General features: G+C 40.0%; 1 protein-coding gene across 1 annotated transcript in view; it reads left to right on the forward strand.

Annotated features, from left to right (window-relative positions):
• Positions 1-17,591, forward strand: part of PLB1 (phospholipase B1) — a 78,519-nt gene that overhangs the window by 42,201 nt on the left and 18,727 nt on the right. The window contains exons 33-45 of the mRNA XM_048299612.1: positions 442-509; positions 1,507-1,550; positions 2,782-2,890; positions 6,579-6,630; positions 6,776-6,856; positions 7,963-8,028; positions 8,430-8,530; positions 9,387-9,468; positions 9,890-9,994; positions 11,643-11,738; positions 12,847-12,918; positions 14,510-14,581; positions 16,841-16,901. Coding sequence (XP_048155569.1) covers positions 442-509; positions 1,507-1,550; positions 2,782-2,890; positions 6,579-6,630; positions 6,776-6,856; positions 7,963-8,028; positions 8,430-8,530; positions 9,387-9,468; positions 9,890-9,994; positions 11,643-11,738; positions 12,847-12,918; positions 14,510-14,581; positions 16,841-16,901 — 1,009 coding nt within the window. The remainder of the gene's footprint in view (positions 1-441; positions 510-1,506; positions 1,551-2,781; positions 2,891-6,578; positions 6,631-6,775; positions 6,857-7,962; positions 8,029-8,429; positions 8,531-9,386; positions 9,469-9,889; positions 9,995-11,642; positions 11,739-12,846; positions 12,919-14,509; positions 14,582-16,840; positions 16,902-17,591) is intronic.

The raw sequence follows: 17,591 nt of genomic DNA on the forward strand, positions 1-17,591 counted from the left end.
ATGGTGCTTCTTTCTGATACATGTTTATTTTCTCTGCTGAGTTCATATAGTGCTTCATATCATTAGCCAGAAAGTTTGATGTGTTTGAGATGTTTTCATCACTGTTGAGTAATGCAACCATAAAAAAGTTATCTATCTCATCTAGACCCACGTCTTTGTTCCACAGCTCCATCATACACTTTGTGTGTCATATATACAGTATGATGCTTGTAAATAATTATGAAAGGTATTTTGTTGTGTTCTTCAGGAGAAAGGTTTGGGAAAAGTCAGATGCCTTTTAAGGCTTTGGAAGACATCCATTCAATTCAAAAGTAAACAAAACAACTATGTAATTCTATTTAAATTAGTAAATTGTATTTGTTTATGTATTGGTGTTACAAGTTACTATTGCATTAGTAATTGTGCTTTAATTTCATTTGGTTATTGAAAAATAACGTCCAGGCTGGTTCGGGAATTGCCTCAGACACCCTCCAGGATGTGACCACTCAATACCGGGGACTGTCTTGGAGGTAAGTCTTCAGCCAAGGTGATGAAGAGATGTGTTTGGGGTCTTACAGCTGTCAGAAAGTTGAAAAAAAAAGTTACTTCTCAGGCTAGCATTTCTTGAATGTGTATCATGATCCAGGATTTGTCATAACAGTAGCTTGACAGAAAGCATTTTCAGCAGTGGATTTTAAGCAAGCTTTTTGATCTCTCTCGTGCTTTTATTTTTGGCTGCCTGCAACAGTTTGCATTTTTATGTTGGGATGTCAGGTTGGAAATCTACAAAACTGGAGAAGAATCACTGGAACAAACAAGTCAGAATTGGTTGGTTTTGGGACTTCTTCTCAAAGTTTTCTATTTCTGAACTTTTTGTAGTGTCATGGAAGATAGTTTGGCCAGAGAACTTTTGCCACATACAGCAACACACAGTCATAAAAGACTAAACTGTTTTTCTGTTGTGATAAAGCTCTATTGATATTGACTGAAGCAGTTCTGTGCTGTACTAATACCTCTGTGTATGCTGGAGTGTGGCCTCAGTATGTCCTGTCAACACAAAAGCTGGAGAAATATATCCCTGTGCAGAAAGCAGGAGAAGAGAGTGAGGAACCACTGCTGAACCTCTCTGGTCATTCAAGGGCTGTCTGTGTTTGGTGTTGCCTTAGAGTGGTTTCATGAGGCTGGAGTGGGCCTCAAAGTTGACCTTCTAATCTGCAATACTTAAGGCTTGATCATTTAAGTATGAAGCTATGTCAGGCATTTTTCTTCCACTTGATAAATGATTGACTATTGATCCTGTACATCTGCAAGAGCATTAAATCTTTCTGACGGGCATCTTCACCACTGAAACCTCACCTGTTCTCCCCAATAGCACTTCCACTTCTGTCCTCTCCATGGATTCTGACCAATAGTTACTAAATTAATAACCCTTTGCTCTTCCCCATGATGTATGGCAAGTTTTCACTTTGTTTATTGTGTGTGTCCAGATAAGAGATGAGTGACTGGGATTTTCCTTTCTCATTTTAGTATTGGAGGAGATGAGTCGTTGGAGAATGTGACAACTCTACCTAGTAAGTAAACGCTTTGCTAGATATAAAATATGGCAAGATCGAGGAGATGCAGTGGGCTCATTTCTGATGGATTTCTAGAGAGCTTTTAAGTATCTCAAAGCTGGTTTAGTGTAATTAACAAGAACTACCTTTAAAAGAAACAGTATCCTACGATTAAAAAATAAAACGTTGCCTTCATCAATGAAGCTGAGAACCTGATAGAAATTCCCTTACTTCCTTTTCCCTCTTCCTTTTCAACTCTTTGTTGAGTATTATTTGAATTTCTAAATAACCTTGCTATGTCCGTGCTCATGATGTACTTAATATTTGCTTTTAATAAATATTCCATCACAATTATTTCCAAAAGAAATATTTGCATAGAGTAGGCCTCTTTGGTAAATAAAGCTGCCTACTCATACACGTCTTTTATATACATAATTTTAACTTCCTCTTCATTGAAACCTGCAACTTTTCATATCTCAGTCTATTGTTAATGTAAAGCCTCTCGAGTTTCAGTTTGGATCAGCTGCAATAATAAACTTCCATTCGAAGAGGGCCAGTAAACTGTTCTTTTGTGTGTTGACCACTATTTTAAGCAGAATGTAACAGGAATATAATTAGAACAAGCAATTAATTGATTCATTGAGTCCTATTACATTTGCTAAAGCCCTCATTAAGACGTGATTAAACTCAGTCTTTGAGATTAGAGTAGATTTTATAGTTTGCAATGTGGCCATGTTCACTCTCAGCTGTAAATGACTGTCAACTTCCTTTTGGAAACTACTGTGGAGAACATGGTGGGACTTCATCAGAACCATGCATCTAAGGCTTTGTTCCTCACATTTGTCAGTAGCATGAGATTTTGCACAGCAGTGAAGAAGACCCAGATCCTTTAGCCGAAAACCAGCTCCTGCTGGGCTGAAGGACCCTTTGCACTCACTTCACAAAGTCAACATCGTATGTCTGAGAATTTTATTTTAGGCTTTAACCACTACAACATGAGAGAGAACTGCACGTGGTAGTCCTCAATTCTGCTCATCTTATCTGCTGGTGCCAGTGCAGGGCACTGCAAGCACACTGCCGTCTGAGTCACTGCCAGCTGGTGACCCCCTCCGCACTGCTTGGTGAATCCATCTAGCAGCAGCAGCTGTGCTGTCAGAGACAAAACTGTGGCAGTGCTGGTGTGTGCTAGTCCCTGTAGGCAGGGAGCAGCTGGAGTCTCTTTGCCTTCATTGCCACCTTTGTTTTTCAGACATCTTTCGAAAGTTCAATGTTAAGATCATGGGCTACTCTACTGGTACCGGGAGTGAGAATGATTCCAATGCATTCCTTAACCAAGCAGTTCCTGGAGCACAGGCTGAGTATGTAGCTTCTTGTTTTACATTTTTAGGTGATGGATGCTTTATCTAATTGCCTTTCAACTGTCTCATGTGCTGTCACAGCTTGCTCTGAAGAGCAAGCAAAACCAGTTGAGTTAGAGTTGAAAATTGGCTCAAAACATGTTAAATGTATGGGTTTATTTCATAGCTGAACTTTCAAATGAAACTAACAATCCTGGTTATGAAATCCACAAACAAGAAACCGGTAAGCTCTCTTTGGAGGTTTCTACCCTTCCTGTTCAATATCTATTCATTTATCTATTTATTGGTCAATAAATCTCTGAGAACATGAATGTTTGTAGAAATTGAACATGCAATGAATTGATAAAGAGAAAGTAGGAGTGAAACAGGATGAAATCTTACATAATTATGGCCTCAGGTTTTTGGATAAGCAAGCAGGAGAGGACAAGAAAGAGGCAGGGAAAAAAACAGTCTGGAAGCTTAAGAAAAGAGAATTACTAATGGTCATACATGGGTTTTGGTGCATTGCAGACCTGGTGCAGTTGCAGCCTGTTCTGCCAATATAATAGGGATTGTAATGTCTTGCAGTCATCTGAATTTGGCTCTTTGCTTTTAGTCACACCTGGGAAGCTCCATGAGTTGAGCTTTGCTACATTGCTTATCATAGAAATCCCTGGATACTTATTCAAAGTCAGTGATGTTTAATTAACAAAACAGATGGCTGCTTGAATTCAGTCATAGTTTGGGCACAGAATCTGGCAGACCATGCCTGGATTTGACATTGTGAATTGATATTACCCAGACCTTAATTTGTTTGTTTAAAGAAAAATTCGTCTTGCTTTCTGAAGGAGTCTTGGAAGTGAAGTTCTGAAGCCAAGAGAGGTGTTTGCATTTGCTGTAGCTAAACAAAGATTATTAGGATTTATCAGGTTTTTTTATTGCTCTCCTGTAGGCCTTGAGTAACTTCTGAGTCATTCTGGTAATCTCAGTAAATACATGGATTTCATGACAGAAATAGGGTACTAGGTCCCCTGCTATATCCTACAGCCCCCCCAGAACTGAGAGAAGGCCTTTTTTTACCTGGTGATGACCAAATGTATCCATGTATGTCAGTGAAATGTGCATCAGCCATTAATGAGACTGTATTAACATACTGTATTCAGCATACATCCAGATTACCTCCAGCTTTTGCTTGTTGCATGAAAGAACGAGATAGGTGCTTGTCTTGCATTCTTTATTGGCTAAATCCCTAAAAAGTCTTTTTGGTTTGGTGGGAGGACTTGAAGCAGGATACACAACCTCTTAAGTCACCATTATGACTTAAGACAACTTGTATCAGCAGCAACCCAGGCATTGCTATTAAATAGCTATTTGTTAGCTGTTTGAAATGAGTTGATCCATGCCAGTCTAATGAAAATTGCTTACTTCATCTACACCAATTAATTTTCTCTCTTCCCCTGCAAGTGACTGGTCTGGATAAACATCATGAAATCGAGCTATCTTTGTTTTGTAACCATGTTTTGTAAACATTCAGCAAGGAGACACAGACAACAATCATGCCAGACTTCTGCTTGTCTTCTGATGTTTCTCTGTCTCATAATTGTCTGCAGAAAGTTGTGCAAAAGTAAAGTCTTGTAAACTACTAGCCCTGAGCTCTGAGATACTCCTTTTGGGGCTCTGTTGTATAATGTTTTGGCTCTTGATGTACCTGAGAAGATTAATTCATCTACTGGAATGTATTGCAACATAAGGAAACTTTTCTCCTGCTTTAGGTATTTGACCCGGGAATGATGATACAATCCAGCATTTATTCTCTGTCAGCCAAAACCATCCATTTTCCAGCGATTCACAGGGCACAAGAAGTCCACCAGCTAATGCTGGTATTTAAGAATTGTTACCTGGCCTGTCTTGCTTTATGGTGCTAATCTGGAAAGTGCTTTCCAGAGGTGCTGGGACATTTCTGAAATCAGATAATTTTGCAGCCTTACCAGTTTATGGAAACCAGGCATAAGAAATGGCATGGCTGCTTTGAAGAGCTCTTTATTGAACTAAGTGAAAATGTAGTAATGCAGGTCTCATTCAGCAAAAAAGCCTATCTGCATTCATTAATTACATGATAGAGTTAAGTATCTTAAGTACTTAAGTACATGACAGAGTTAAGGAAAGATCTGAATAATGTTGCTGAAGCAGAACCTGGCTGAGGGATCTGATTTCATGTGAGAAAAAAAAAAAAGGAGGTTAAGAATTTAAGAGAGAGGAGAAAACAGGTGACAGGAACTGTGAATATCTGTATAACCCTTTAGCAAACTTTTTCCATTGGTCAGGATCTAAATTTGGTTGAAACTGCAGTTCAAGGATGGATGATTGCTGGCACTACTTCATTCAAGATGTTATTGGATCTTGCTGACTGCATTGGCTCAGGATGCACCAGCACCTCACTGACTGCATGAGAAATCAAATATGTTGTGGACTGTCAGATCAAGAAGTGATGTTTTCTTCTGTGTCAATATTGAAGTCAATGCCCTAGCTTAGGGGTTTCCACAGTAAGAACAGAAGGAAATTGTGGTGGCTTGTGATAGCTTTGGGATATAAATAAGTAGGTTATGGCATTGGACAAGGGTAATGGTGATAAGAACTACTACATGCCCGCAGTGTCTGTGTCACAAGTAGATGTATGACAGGGCTCATTCCTTAGTAGATGCTCCCATGCCAGTGTTAGATCAGTATTCAACTGGACAAGGGTGGTGAGAGGCCTCTCTTTTTCCTACAGTAAACAAAGCATTGCAAAGGAGAGCTAAACTCTGGTTGCCATACAAAACAAGTGTCAGCTGATATGCTCCCAGAAATGATAGACAGCTGGTGTCTTTAACAAGAGCCTGGAGGGAGATGCAGCTCATTCCAAACCACAGACCTGCCTGGAAGGTCAATGATTTCTGACCCCATTCTCTTCTCTTCTCTATGCATATTTGAAGACCAATGTGTCAGGGCAGTGAAACAAAGCTGAAGCATTCAGCCTAGGTAACTCAAAACTCATTGCGCTTTAGTTATCTATCTATCTAATCTATCGATATATATGTGTGTGTACAGAAAAAAGAGAAAGAGTGCTCACCTGGCTATTGGAAAGCAGCAAGGCTGTCATCTTAACTTGTCTGAGTAATCTTGAAGGGTTTTTTGATTTTTAATTACCCTGGAAAAGTTGTGTGCACAGAGCTGTTTCACATAGTTATGTACTGATTCTGGGTGCAGACTACAAAAATGAGGACAGTGTGCACAGTGAACTCTGAAACGTAAGTTTTTCAGGGGCATGTTGCTCAGGAGGTCAGCTAAATATTGGGACTGGGGATTCCCTTCTTTTAGTCTACAAAGAATAGGCTGGTAGCAGCCTAGCTCTGCAGAGGCTCTCTGTAACAACTGTTGCCGTGTCTGGCTTTTCAGCTGTTTGAGGTGCTAAGCACTGTAATAGGAGCTGAACTTATGGTTCCAGATAAATTACTGAACTTGAGTAAAATCTGTATTCAAGTTTGATTTGATGTTGATTTTATCACCAAAATGTGAACCTGTAATTTGATCACAGCAACATGAGTATTGTAATGTGTCCTCACTCAACCCTTCCGGGATCTGATAACTTGACTTAAGATGTCTGAAGTGTGGTAATGTTGATCTCTCAATACCGGAGTTTCTTTCTCTCACTAGTTCTCCTTCTTTCCAGGCACTTGCCAGCCCAAGCAAGAAATCTCGTGAGACTTATGAAAACTGATCAGGTAAGTTGTCTGAGACCCCTTTAAACATACAAGTGTGAATAGAAATAGGTGTTGCTTGACACAACAGATGCACCTGCAATGACCCCACATGCATATCACAGAGTTAAAGAAATTCAGAGTCGTCGTTTTCTTCTTTATTGCACAGAGAATTGACTTCAGTGCTGACTGGAAGCTCATAACAGTGCATATTGGAGGCAACGATCTGTGCAACTATTGCAAAGACCCTGTGAGTAGTGGAAGTGGTTGTCTGAAACAGGGATGTCGGTGTAGAAACACCTCGAGGGAAACCTATGGATCCATAAAGGCTTCACAGAGATAACATGAGTTATAGATGGGCTGCTCTATGTTTTGACAGGGGTTGTTGCTGGCAGTACCCTGATACAAAAAGTTACCAGCAACAGAGTAGGATGGTTTTGTTTTCTCTGGCTTACTCCAGGCTAAGAACCACTGCTTTGGCTACTGTCTTTTGATCATAAGCAAAAAATGGAAGGGAAGAAATGCCTCACTCCTCTGATGTGGTAACTGCTCTGCTGCTAGCTTGGCCTCTTTAGACATCCAAGAATGGTAGTGGTAGTTCAAAGCAGTGCAACCCTACAATTGTCATCACCCCATAATTCACAGTGTAGGGAGGTGCTAGGAGCAGGTGAGGTGTATGTACAAGGGGAGTTGCTGCAGTGCTCAGTCATATTTGAATGTTATGCTTCTCTGGATTGTGGAAAAGCCTTTAGGGCTGCCATAAGGAGATCATGGGAGTTGAGTGGGCAGGCGGCAGGGAGAGGCCACCTTTCACTGCCAGCTCTCACTCTCTTGCCTTTAATATGCTAACTTCTTGTGAGCATTTTCAATTCTCCTGCAACCCCTTGTGCTTGAGAAATGTGCTGCTTCTGCAGGAGCCTTGCTAGGCATCTTTGCTGCTGCTGCCAAGTTTTATAGCCTTATTTATAGCTATGACCTTGACAAGCAATGATTTCCCATAATTTTATGAGAGCTTATCAGTGGCTGTGAGCATGCTTATGGCTGTTTGGTTTGTGCTGTTCAGCATGCATTCAGATTGGGCTCCTTCCTGCATTTTTATGTGAAGGGCCCAGTGGATTTGGGTTAAATATGCTGCTACTCAACAAGGCTTATTTTAAATCCAAACTTTCACCGAGCCTCCCTATGTTTTAGATTAATTGCAATGTTTAAAATCCCTAGTCTCTAGAAAGAAGCAAGAACATTCTACTGACCACAGCATTGTAGGGCAGAAGAGGAAGTGAATTAATGTGATTCTCCAGCCTCCAACCTAAATTCTTCATGTCTCCATTTGACAGTAATCTCTTCTGTTTCTATCAGGTTCACTACTCAGCTGGGAATTACATCAAAAGGATTCAAGAAACTCTTGATATTCTGCACAAGGAGGCAAGTAGTGTGAAATTATCCCAGCATTCTAGCTCACACTGAGATATGACTGACTGATGCTAGCTCTTCTGTTTGTTTGATTTTGTGGGGTTTTTTTTCCATTCTGGTACCAAACATATGCTGTTGACTTCTACAAAAACCATTTTCTTTTGTCTTGTCTATCTGCAGTAGTGAGATGCAGTCTGAAATGACAGATAGTAACACTGAGGTATGGTGTGGGAAAAGAATAGAAAGCTGAGTTGGGGGAGTTTGTTGCTTTTTCATTCTTTTAAATTTTTTTATCCTTCCAGTGGTGGAGAAAGGGAAGGGGTGTGTCAAATGGCTGGACCTTGGGGTAAAATAAATGCACTGTGGGCTGTGTAACCTGTTCCTTCTAAGCTAAAGTCTGACTTGCCTTTCAGGTTCCAAAAGCTCTAGTGAGTCTGGTCGATGTGATGGACATCCTCCCTCTAAGGCAGTTATTTGTGGACACTCCAGTTCAGTGCCCCACTTACTTGGCAGAGTAAGGCTTGTCTTCCTTTTGTCCCATTTGTGTTTTTATTCCATGCTTCTCTCATAATTTGAGCTGATGTTTAAAGGTAGCAGCACAGTCCTGTGGACTTCCCATGCAGTGCTGACATCACCCTGCCTGATAGCATTTCCTTCTCTTGGCTTTGACCTGTGTTCCATATCTAGAACTGTACATGATGTACACCTCAAAGGCTATGGTTAAAGTTACTGATACAGGGTTCTTCAAGATGGGGTTGAAGTGCACAAACATTTGAATTTGCAGGCCTTTTTGTGGGAACATGGTGTATTTCCAGAGTAAACAGGCTTCTTCTGTTTCAGAGGCTTTAGTGCAGTTGGTAATTTGCATTCTTTGCTGACCTTTCAGACAGAGAGAAATTCTCTGTCTTGGGAATGCAAAAGGAATTGTTGATTGGAACAGTATCAGCTCAGAGGTAAAGCAGGCAGTACATTTCAAAGACCTGTTTTCTAGTTCCCAGGGGGTCTGGTGTCAGACCTCTGTCAGTCTGCAGGGCCTTTGGATGCCAGGGTGTAATTAATAAAACAAACTGCCCTCTGTGCAGTGTGCACTATTTTGATATATCTGGGTGTGAAACCAAAATTCCTTAGAGTATTATCATTCATGTGAGGCAGAAAATAAGACTAAGTAGCAAGGACAATAAAACGTTTTCACAGAAACATGACTGGAACCACAGGCAACATTATGCTCTGCAGTACCTTCTGCACAGCTGTGAGTTCTGAAAGGATCAAGAAGTAATGTCATGAGGGCATTGGGTGGCAAAGGGTGGCTTCTGCATTATCAGATGTTTAACTGTCTCTATTCCTGTTCTCTCCTCTAACCTCCCCCACAGTTATCTGTGTAGCTGTGTTCTCACAGGAGAAGAAAACTCAGAAAATTTAACGATGGTGAGGGATGCCACCAAAGCTTACCAGGTATGACTATCAAGAGTGGTACAGTTACTTTATTTCCAGTGGAGGTGAGCTCTTAATTACCAAGTATATATCATATTAGTATTTCATCCAAATTATGAACTCGGCAGGAGGTCATTTGCTGCTATCCAAACCTATCATGTGACCAAAACGAGCAGCAGAGGTCTTCAGAAAAACTATGTTTCCTGGTAGAGGTTAATCGGTGGGGGTTTAGTCACCAAAATCCTGTCCCTGACAAACAGTTTCAGTGTTCCAGCCTTCTCAGCCCCTTTGCAACATCTCAGCCCTCCTTTGGCAATGTCTGCGGCTATTTAAGTTCACAAGTAAAACTTCCTTTTGATTCCAGGGCTTTCAGAAAACCCAAAGAAAGTAGTTGTGATGTAGAGATGTTGAGGTATGGCTGATGGTTTTTTGTTTCTTGCAGCTTGGCGTTCAGAGACTGATAGAGTCTGGCAGATATGACACTCATGAAAATTTCACAGTGGTCATCCAAGCTTTCCTCCAAAATCTCGAGACTTCTCTTGATCAGGTATGATCTAAAGGTGACTTCTGCATTTAAAGGACTAAGGATGGGTCTCTTACCTGTAGAGACCATATGCAAAATAGTTTCACTTTGTTCTGTGCTTTTCTTATGAGAAGTTGCTGCTTTTTGGTATAGTACAACAGATTTCTTCAGATAGTCAGAACTTCTTAGTTTTACATGTTCTGTCAATACCAATTACTCTTTTGGAAAATGAGTCAAAACCTGATTTAAGAGGTTTGTTTGTGTATGTTCTTTAAGGTACATAAATATTTTTATTCCTGAAAATACAACCTGATTAATAAAAGAGTTATTAAGTTACACTTCTTAAAGCAGCATAGCTGCATTGCTCAGTGGAGACTATGGTGTTAGCTCCCCTTTATGCCACATAACTCATTTTTCTGTGTCTGACAGAAAGGGAAGTTTACCTATGATCTCGTGGAAGTAGTTTTATGTAGTTAATATGTATATGTTGATGTATATTTCAGTTCCTTGAATGGCAAGTTCCAGTAAGCTGTAAATCTAGGAAAAGACTCAAACTTTCCCTAAAGCTGAAACTATTTTCATATGTACCTGGAGCTAAGAGCAAATGGGGCAAAATATTGAGCAGGGATTGCTCTGGCATAATTGAACTGGTCTGATTCTGAAAATGTTCCCAATAGCTGGTGAAATTTTGAAAAACCAAGATGCTGCTACAGGCAAATTTGGAAAACTGACTGAAAACTTCACAGGCCTTTTGTCTTGTTTGTTTGTGCATGAAGCTGGTGCCTATGAAAAGTCATCCCTAGGGATCTTGGTACTGAGAGTAGGGAACACAGAAATAAAAACAGAAGCAGCAAAATATTTTTGAGCCATTTTTTGTAGTCTCACAAGCATTCGTTCAGATTTTAAGAAGTTCAGGATGCTCTTTTTCTTATCTCACACAACATTCAGATGTTCCTGAACTGAAAACTCTGTCTCTAAACATGGCAAAAGATATGGTGCAAATTTTAGTAATAATCCTCTAAAAAGCAAGCCAAACCACACTGAAACAGAACCCGCTCAAGTTTTGAGGAAGAACTTCTCTGACCAAAAGTGTTGTTTCGGTCATGTGTGACCCTAATTTCGGTATTTGTGTGATATTTAAATATTTAAATTTTCAAACTCCATTTCCTTCAGACCCTCCAGTGCTGTATTAAAGTACAGTTTTGTTCAGAAAGGAGACTGCTCTGGTGTGCCTGGTCAGCCCAGCTGCCTTCCATCAAACACTCGCTTCTTGATCCTTTCAAAACTCACAGCTGTGCAGAAGGTACTGCAGAGCATAATGTTGCCTGTGGTTCCAGTTCTACTGACAGCTGGAACCAAGGAGAGGAACCCATCCTAACTGCAGAACCTGAAGAGGAGCTGTACCTGTAATTGAAAATGGTGGTTTTGCTGCTTCTGGGTGGATCTGCCCATGGAGGCATATAATCATCTCTAGCTAAGTGTTTCTGGTAGCTCACGGGTCTGCTGAAGTACAGTTTGTATTACCAGGTAACCAGGATCCTTCCTGCAATGGAGCAGGGACAACAAGTGACACGAATCTCTCTTTACTGGTTGTGATTTGGCCTCAGCAACTCCAGGTTGGAACCGTGGGGATTCTTCTACACCCAGATGTCCTTTGTGCTTTTATTTGTAGAATGGGAATCCAGATGTCTCCTACTTTGCACCTGACTGCTTCCATCCGAGCCAGAAAGGCCATTCTCAGCTTGCCAAGGCCCTCTGGAATGCTGTGGTAAGGTGACAGGTTCTGCATATAATGAGATCTTCACCTAGACCTGACTACCATTAAAATGATCTCTGTAATAATCATTGCAATTAAGGCCTGGGTAGTGCTGGACCTTGTGTTTGTCTCTTCTTACCTCGTTAAACACCCTCTTGGCTTGGCACTTCTCTCTGCCTAGAATCTCTTGGTTCTTAAAGCATGTGGGGTGCTGCAAGTGCACAGTCACAGTCATTTTGTGGCTTCATCTGGGCAGCTTCATCTGTCATCTGAGTCGTCTTCATCTGTTTTCATGCAAGGCGGGATAGCATTTTATAAGGATGATGTTTCTATGGGCTGCTATGGGAAACCACCAAATAAAGAATTGTAACTGCATCCGTCAATTTAAAATGGATTGCTTAGAAGTTTGTTTTAAATCCATGTGTTCTTAATGTCTCATTAGGACTTAAAGTGGCTTTAATTCAGTTCAGTTTTACTACTTTTGGAAATGAGTTAAGCTCAATGAAAATGAGTCACTAAAGACTGCTTAAGCAAACCCATTTTACTTAGCATTGCAGTGCAGGAGTACCCAGCAGTCAGAGGCAGTATCTTGGATCCTGAACAGTAACTTCCATATACTTTGGGGTAATATTTTAACAGCTGACATGATTGCAAGCAATCATCAAGCAGTACCTCTAATTAGATTTGGTATTATCTTCTACACATAAACAGCCTTTTGTTGGAGATGCCATCATGCATCTTAGCTATAAAAAATTGAGGGACTCTTAACGTCTTTTATGCAAGAGAAGAAAGTTTATGACCTTGCTTTCTGGCGAAGTTCCAAGGTACTTCATGTGCCTGCCAAAATCCTCCAGGAGTTTAAACTGTTCTACTGTAGCTTTCCACTTCCCATTTTAAGCTTCTTTCTAGAGCTGCTCTTTTGTTTTGCAGTTGCCATGTTCTTTCTGAGAAGTAGATGCCTTTCAGCCTTGGCTGTAAATCTAGGTCTGTAAATGCAGGCATCTTTATATAGATTTGAAAGGTATATGTATGTCGGAGTTTTTAAAATTAGAATTGTTATGCAAATTTAAGATGAGCTGACATGGTTAAAAAAACAGGTTCGTTTGTCTTTGTTTTGTAGTTACATCCTGTAGGCCAGAAAGCTAACTCATTTGATTTCTCGGCTGACATCGTCCTTGGCTGTCCAGCTCAGGTAAATATACCCACACTTTGGAAGGTGGCTATCAGGAGGCTGTACTGCTTGTGCTTGCTGCAGAGAGCAGGCGTTTGGTATATGTGGAAGCAGTTTACTTAAAGCTTTGTTCTCTGTTTACCTCTGAGTGAGCAGGTGTTCTTATATACCTGCGCTGGTGTCCCATGGCCATTTTGCTGTGCTGTGAATACTGATTGACAACATGCTGATTTGTGTGTTTGCAGTTGTAGCAGAGGTTGTTTTTTGTTGTTTGTGAAGTACAGAGGCAGCTCAAGCAGCAAACAACAGAATATGCTGCATTAACTTTCCCGTCAGAATCAGTGGGGTTTGGGCACCGCAGCAGCTTTGAAAACAGAGAATCTATCTTGAATTAGTGGCAGGCTGGTTTTCCTGGCCTGATCCATAAGAGGGATACTTCAGACTCTTTGGAAGCTGCTTCTGCAATTACAAAACAAGCTGCTGAACTTGCAGTACAGTTGCTAGGTACCAGCACGTGGAAATGACCACTGCAGGCAGCAGTAATTGGCTCCCTTTCTTCAGCAGTTTCAACAAGAAGGCCAAAGAACTGAACAGATCAGGGAGCAGAGTTCTGAGTTCTCTGAATTCTGGAGACAGGCATTCAACTTATACACGAGGCTTTTGTCCATACTGTGTCCATCCTGTCGGACGAGGAAAATCTGCTGAGTTATTAACCAGCATATTTCAGAAGTCCTCAGATTCACTCAAATTGATCCTACTTCATTTACCCAGCACTCTTTCCAAGCAGCTTAAATTAACTCAGCAACTTCTTCACTGCCAAATAATGTGGATTTTATACTTCTTTCCCTTTCTTCACTCTTACTCAAAGATGTCGTTTTTCAGAAGTAGGCAAAGAAAAGTTTTATATGCCTTGAAAAGATGTATATAGATCTTTTTGCAGAAATGGTAAGCCTTTAGTAAGCCTAAGTGCTATGAAAAGTTCATTGATGGAAGTGCCAGTAGCCACAGAAAATTATTTGTTTTGAGGCAAACTTCAGTACAATAAAAGCCTGCCTTCTAATTTTAGTATTTTTTAAGACTTCCTTATGCAGATACTGGAGTTCCTCTCAATTGAGGTAAGTGGGCCTCCAGGTGAAATTTTTTAGCCTATATGATGTGCGTGTCTTCCTGAATGCATGCTGCATCAGTAGGGAACAAAAATAACGATGAAATTTCTACAGCCTCCCTTGGAGGGAAGAATGATGTTTTCAGTAAGCAATCTTTCACCTCCCTGCTGCTGACACAGAAGATCTGCCCAGTTTTGTCTAGATTTTAATTCAGTGCTTTTTGAAGGGACTAAACATTTAATAAAGTCTAATTTGGAACATTAGGAGAGGAAAATGTTAAGCTGCAATTGGCATCTGGCATATGTAATTTTTATGATAAGGTTCTAAAAACAAATGTTAGGAATTTTAAGGAAGGAGCATGGTTCCGAAGTCCAGAATCCAATTTTACAGCTTAGGCAATTACTTTCTTGGTTATATGATACGTTGGTATCACTTGCTGTGGTTTGTGCCATGTCCTTATTGCCTAGTTTCTCTTATTTCTCTGATTTTGTTTCCTCTTTCTCCAGAACAGTCCATTCCTGGGAACATACAAGAATAGCAACTACACACCTGTGGAGCCCACTAGAGAGCCAATAGAGGTAATTGTTACACCATTTGCTGCATTTTAGGCAAACTATGCAAAGCTGCATCTTGTCTCTTAACACATCATCCTGAATTTATAGATTACATAAACTATTACCAGTTTTTGGAAAGAGAATTCTGCCTTACATTGCACTTTTTCCAGTGTAAACAAATGTTTTCCTAAAAGCCAAACAAAATTAATTACATTACTGGTGCATTTGTATCAAAACTGCAACCAGAAGTAAGTAACCTAGAATGCATAATTAATTTAGAGAGCAAGTTCCTCTCGGTATGGAGAAGTTATCTTAGAATCCTGACCCCCAAATAATCTGAGGAAGATTTAGATATTCTGTTCTGGAGGCACCGTTCTTCCTTGCACTCAAGTAAGCTTAACCTGTAGAGGGCAGTCACCTTTACATATTGGATGTGTGACTCTGTGCAAAGGTGATAGGAATCCCATTTTCAAAGGGACTTAATTTCCACCATGATTGAGCAACTATCATGAGGTATGTTAAACAAACTGCAAAAACAAACGTTGTGTGTAGGACTTGAAGAAATGGAGCAGTTATTTGCTTGGCAGTCAAAATGGGCTGGGCTAGTTTGACATACTGGGGGTGCTCATGACTAACCCAATTATCAAAATCTTTGTATGTCTTGAGGGTCACAAAGAACAGCAGTTATTGTCTTAGAAAGCCATGGTTTTCAGGATTGAAATGGGATTTTTATCTGTAGAGCTAGAGTTATGCTTTTAATAGTGTTATAGGTTAGCACAAACTGAACCCGCGACAAATAGGTAACTCTTGGACTTCCAGTGAATCTGAACAGCAACAGCTTTTGAAGTGATAAAGGAAAGAAGTAGAGAGACGGTAAAGCAGCACTTTCCTCTCTGATCTAAAAATAAGCCTATCTGTCCTTTCTAGCCTCTGCAACCACTTTAATGATTGATAGCGGAGCCTATTTGCACCATTTTTTTACAAGAACAGATGAATTTGTTGTGATGTTTTTTAACAGCAGCCATGCTTTCTGAAGACCACTGGTCCATGTAGTTTTAGTCTGGTAGAACTGTGCAATCACAGAATAACTGAGGTTGGACTCAGGACATCCCTAGCTTGACCTCCTGCTTGTAGCAGGGCTGGCCCTTCGATCAGTGTACACAGCTCTCATTGCTCTTGCAAGGGCTGGCCACTATAACAATTGTAGTTTTTCCCTTGCTGCCTTCTTGGCTAATATGGTTGCTTGTTACCAAAAAGCAGCAGGGGACATTCATCAGCTCTCTCTGCTGGTGAGCTAAGGTGTTCTGCAATGTGTGTTTGATTCCATTTCTTCAGTTGGTGGAATATACATAATAACTATTATGCCACCAACAAATGTATGGTAAAGTACAATTATTTAGAGCCTGACAGTTTTCTTTACTGGAACTTTTAAAGCCTTGAAGATTTTTCAAATTTTATATTCAGTAAAAGCAAGCCCTTTTTGAAAGTTTCTAGGAAAATAATAGGGTCCTGGCAAGGTATGTGGGGAATGACAATATAGTAATAGAATATATAAGGTTGTTCCAATGTTTGACCACTCTTTCAGTGAATAAATTTCTTCTAATAGCCAACCTGAACTTTCTCTGTTGCTACTTGAGTCCATTTCCCCTTGTTCCTTCACTAGTTGCCTGGGAGGAGGCTGACTCCCACCTCACCACACCTCCTTTCACACAGTGGTACAGAGTGATAAGGTCACCCCTGAGCCTCCTTTTCTCCCAACTAAACAACCCCAATTTCCTCAGCTGCTTCTCGTAGGACTGATGTTCAGACCCTTCACCAGCTAATATAATAATTTATTAATAATATAATGCATTAATATAACATTATAACTTTGCAGGGAATTTTATTATTGATTTTTATTTGCTTTTACATCTCTTATCTTTTGAGATAGAGCAAAACTTCAGACCTGGAGACCCCAACTTCTAGGTCTTGGCCAAAATTTCTAGGCTGCAGAGAGGGAAAAAATAATTCTTCTTCTGGAACTTTGTCATAAGCAGTATTTCAAGATGAAATGTTTTACCTTTGGAAAAGTTTTATGCTTTGGCTAGAAAATGTCACCAAAAGTAATTATTGTTTGGACTGTATTCCACAAAGAGGTGCAAAAGACTGTTGAGCTACATAGGCGCCAAACTAGGATGTATGTTTTAACTTGGTTTTGCCCTTCACTGTACAACTAAACCATATATGAATTCCACATTATCTTTTAGCTACAAGATGAAACAATTTTGTAACTTGTCATTTCAGAATTGGGGCAGCGAACTGTCGTGTCCCGGACATACTCCATCTAGTCGTGTCCCAACATCAGGTGGGAAAGAACTCCTAACCTAAAATCACACATAGGAAAAATTTCATCTTTTGTTTTTAAAGACAGTAAGATGTTGAAATTGCACATCCTAGATGGAAAGTAAACAATAAAAGCTGATATATTTAGCAACAAAGGGAAAAAGTCTGTCTTGCCATTCACAGTAAGTTCTACATGACAGCAGGTATGTCTCTGTGGATAAATATGATCACATTTATCATATGCATATATAATATACATCATTTATCATATAGCAACATGGCAGATTAAAATTGACCTTTTAGTGTTTTAGGGGTGTTAGTGACTTAGCAAGTTGGAATTTACTCTGATAAGCAGTGCAGTGCAAGTCCTGTGTGTAGTTTAAGACTTTACAGGGAGATTTTAATAGGAAATATTGATCTATGACCCAAACCTGTAAGCCAATTAAAAGTGATTGAATGTATGCATCTGTAAACATATCTAGTCTGTTTCCATTTTTTACCTAAGCTGTTTTAAGGTCCATTTCTTTCCATGTTAGTGTAATATATTGTTGCAAGCAAAGGCAAGAAGTTACGCATTTTGCCTAGCTGACACACAGAACCTGAGGCTTTTTCTGCCTTAAAAGTCTGCAAAAATGCCATCAGATTGGAATCTAAGACTTGCATATTTCTTCTTCTAACCAGTATTTTGTCAGTTGTCAGTAATCCTGGTTTT

This window comes from Corvus hawaiiensis, chromosome 3 (genome assembly GCF_020740725.1).
Source record: "Corvus hawaiiensis isolate bCorHaw1 chromosome 3, bCorHaw1.pri.cur, whole genome shotgun sequence".
Taxonomy (NCBI): domain Eukaryota; kingdom Metazoa; phylum Chordata; class Aves; order Passeriformes; family Corvidae; genus Corvus; species Corvus hawaiiensis.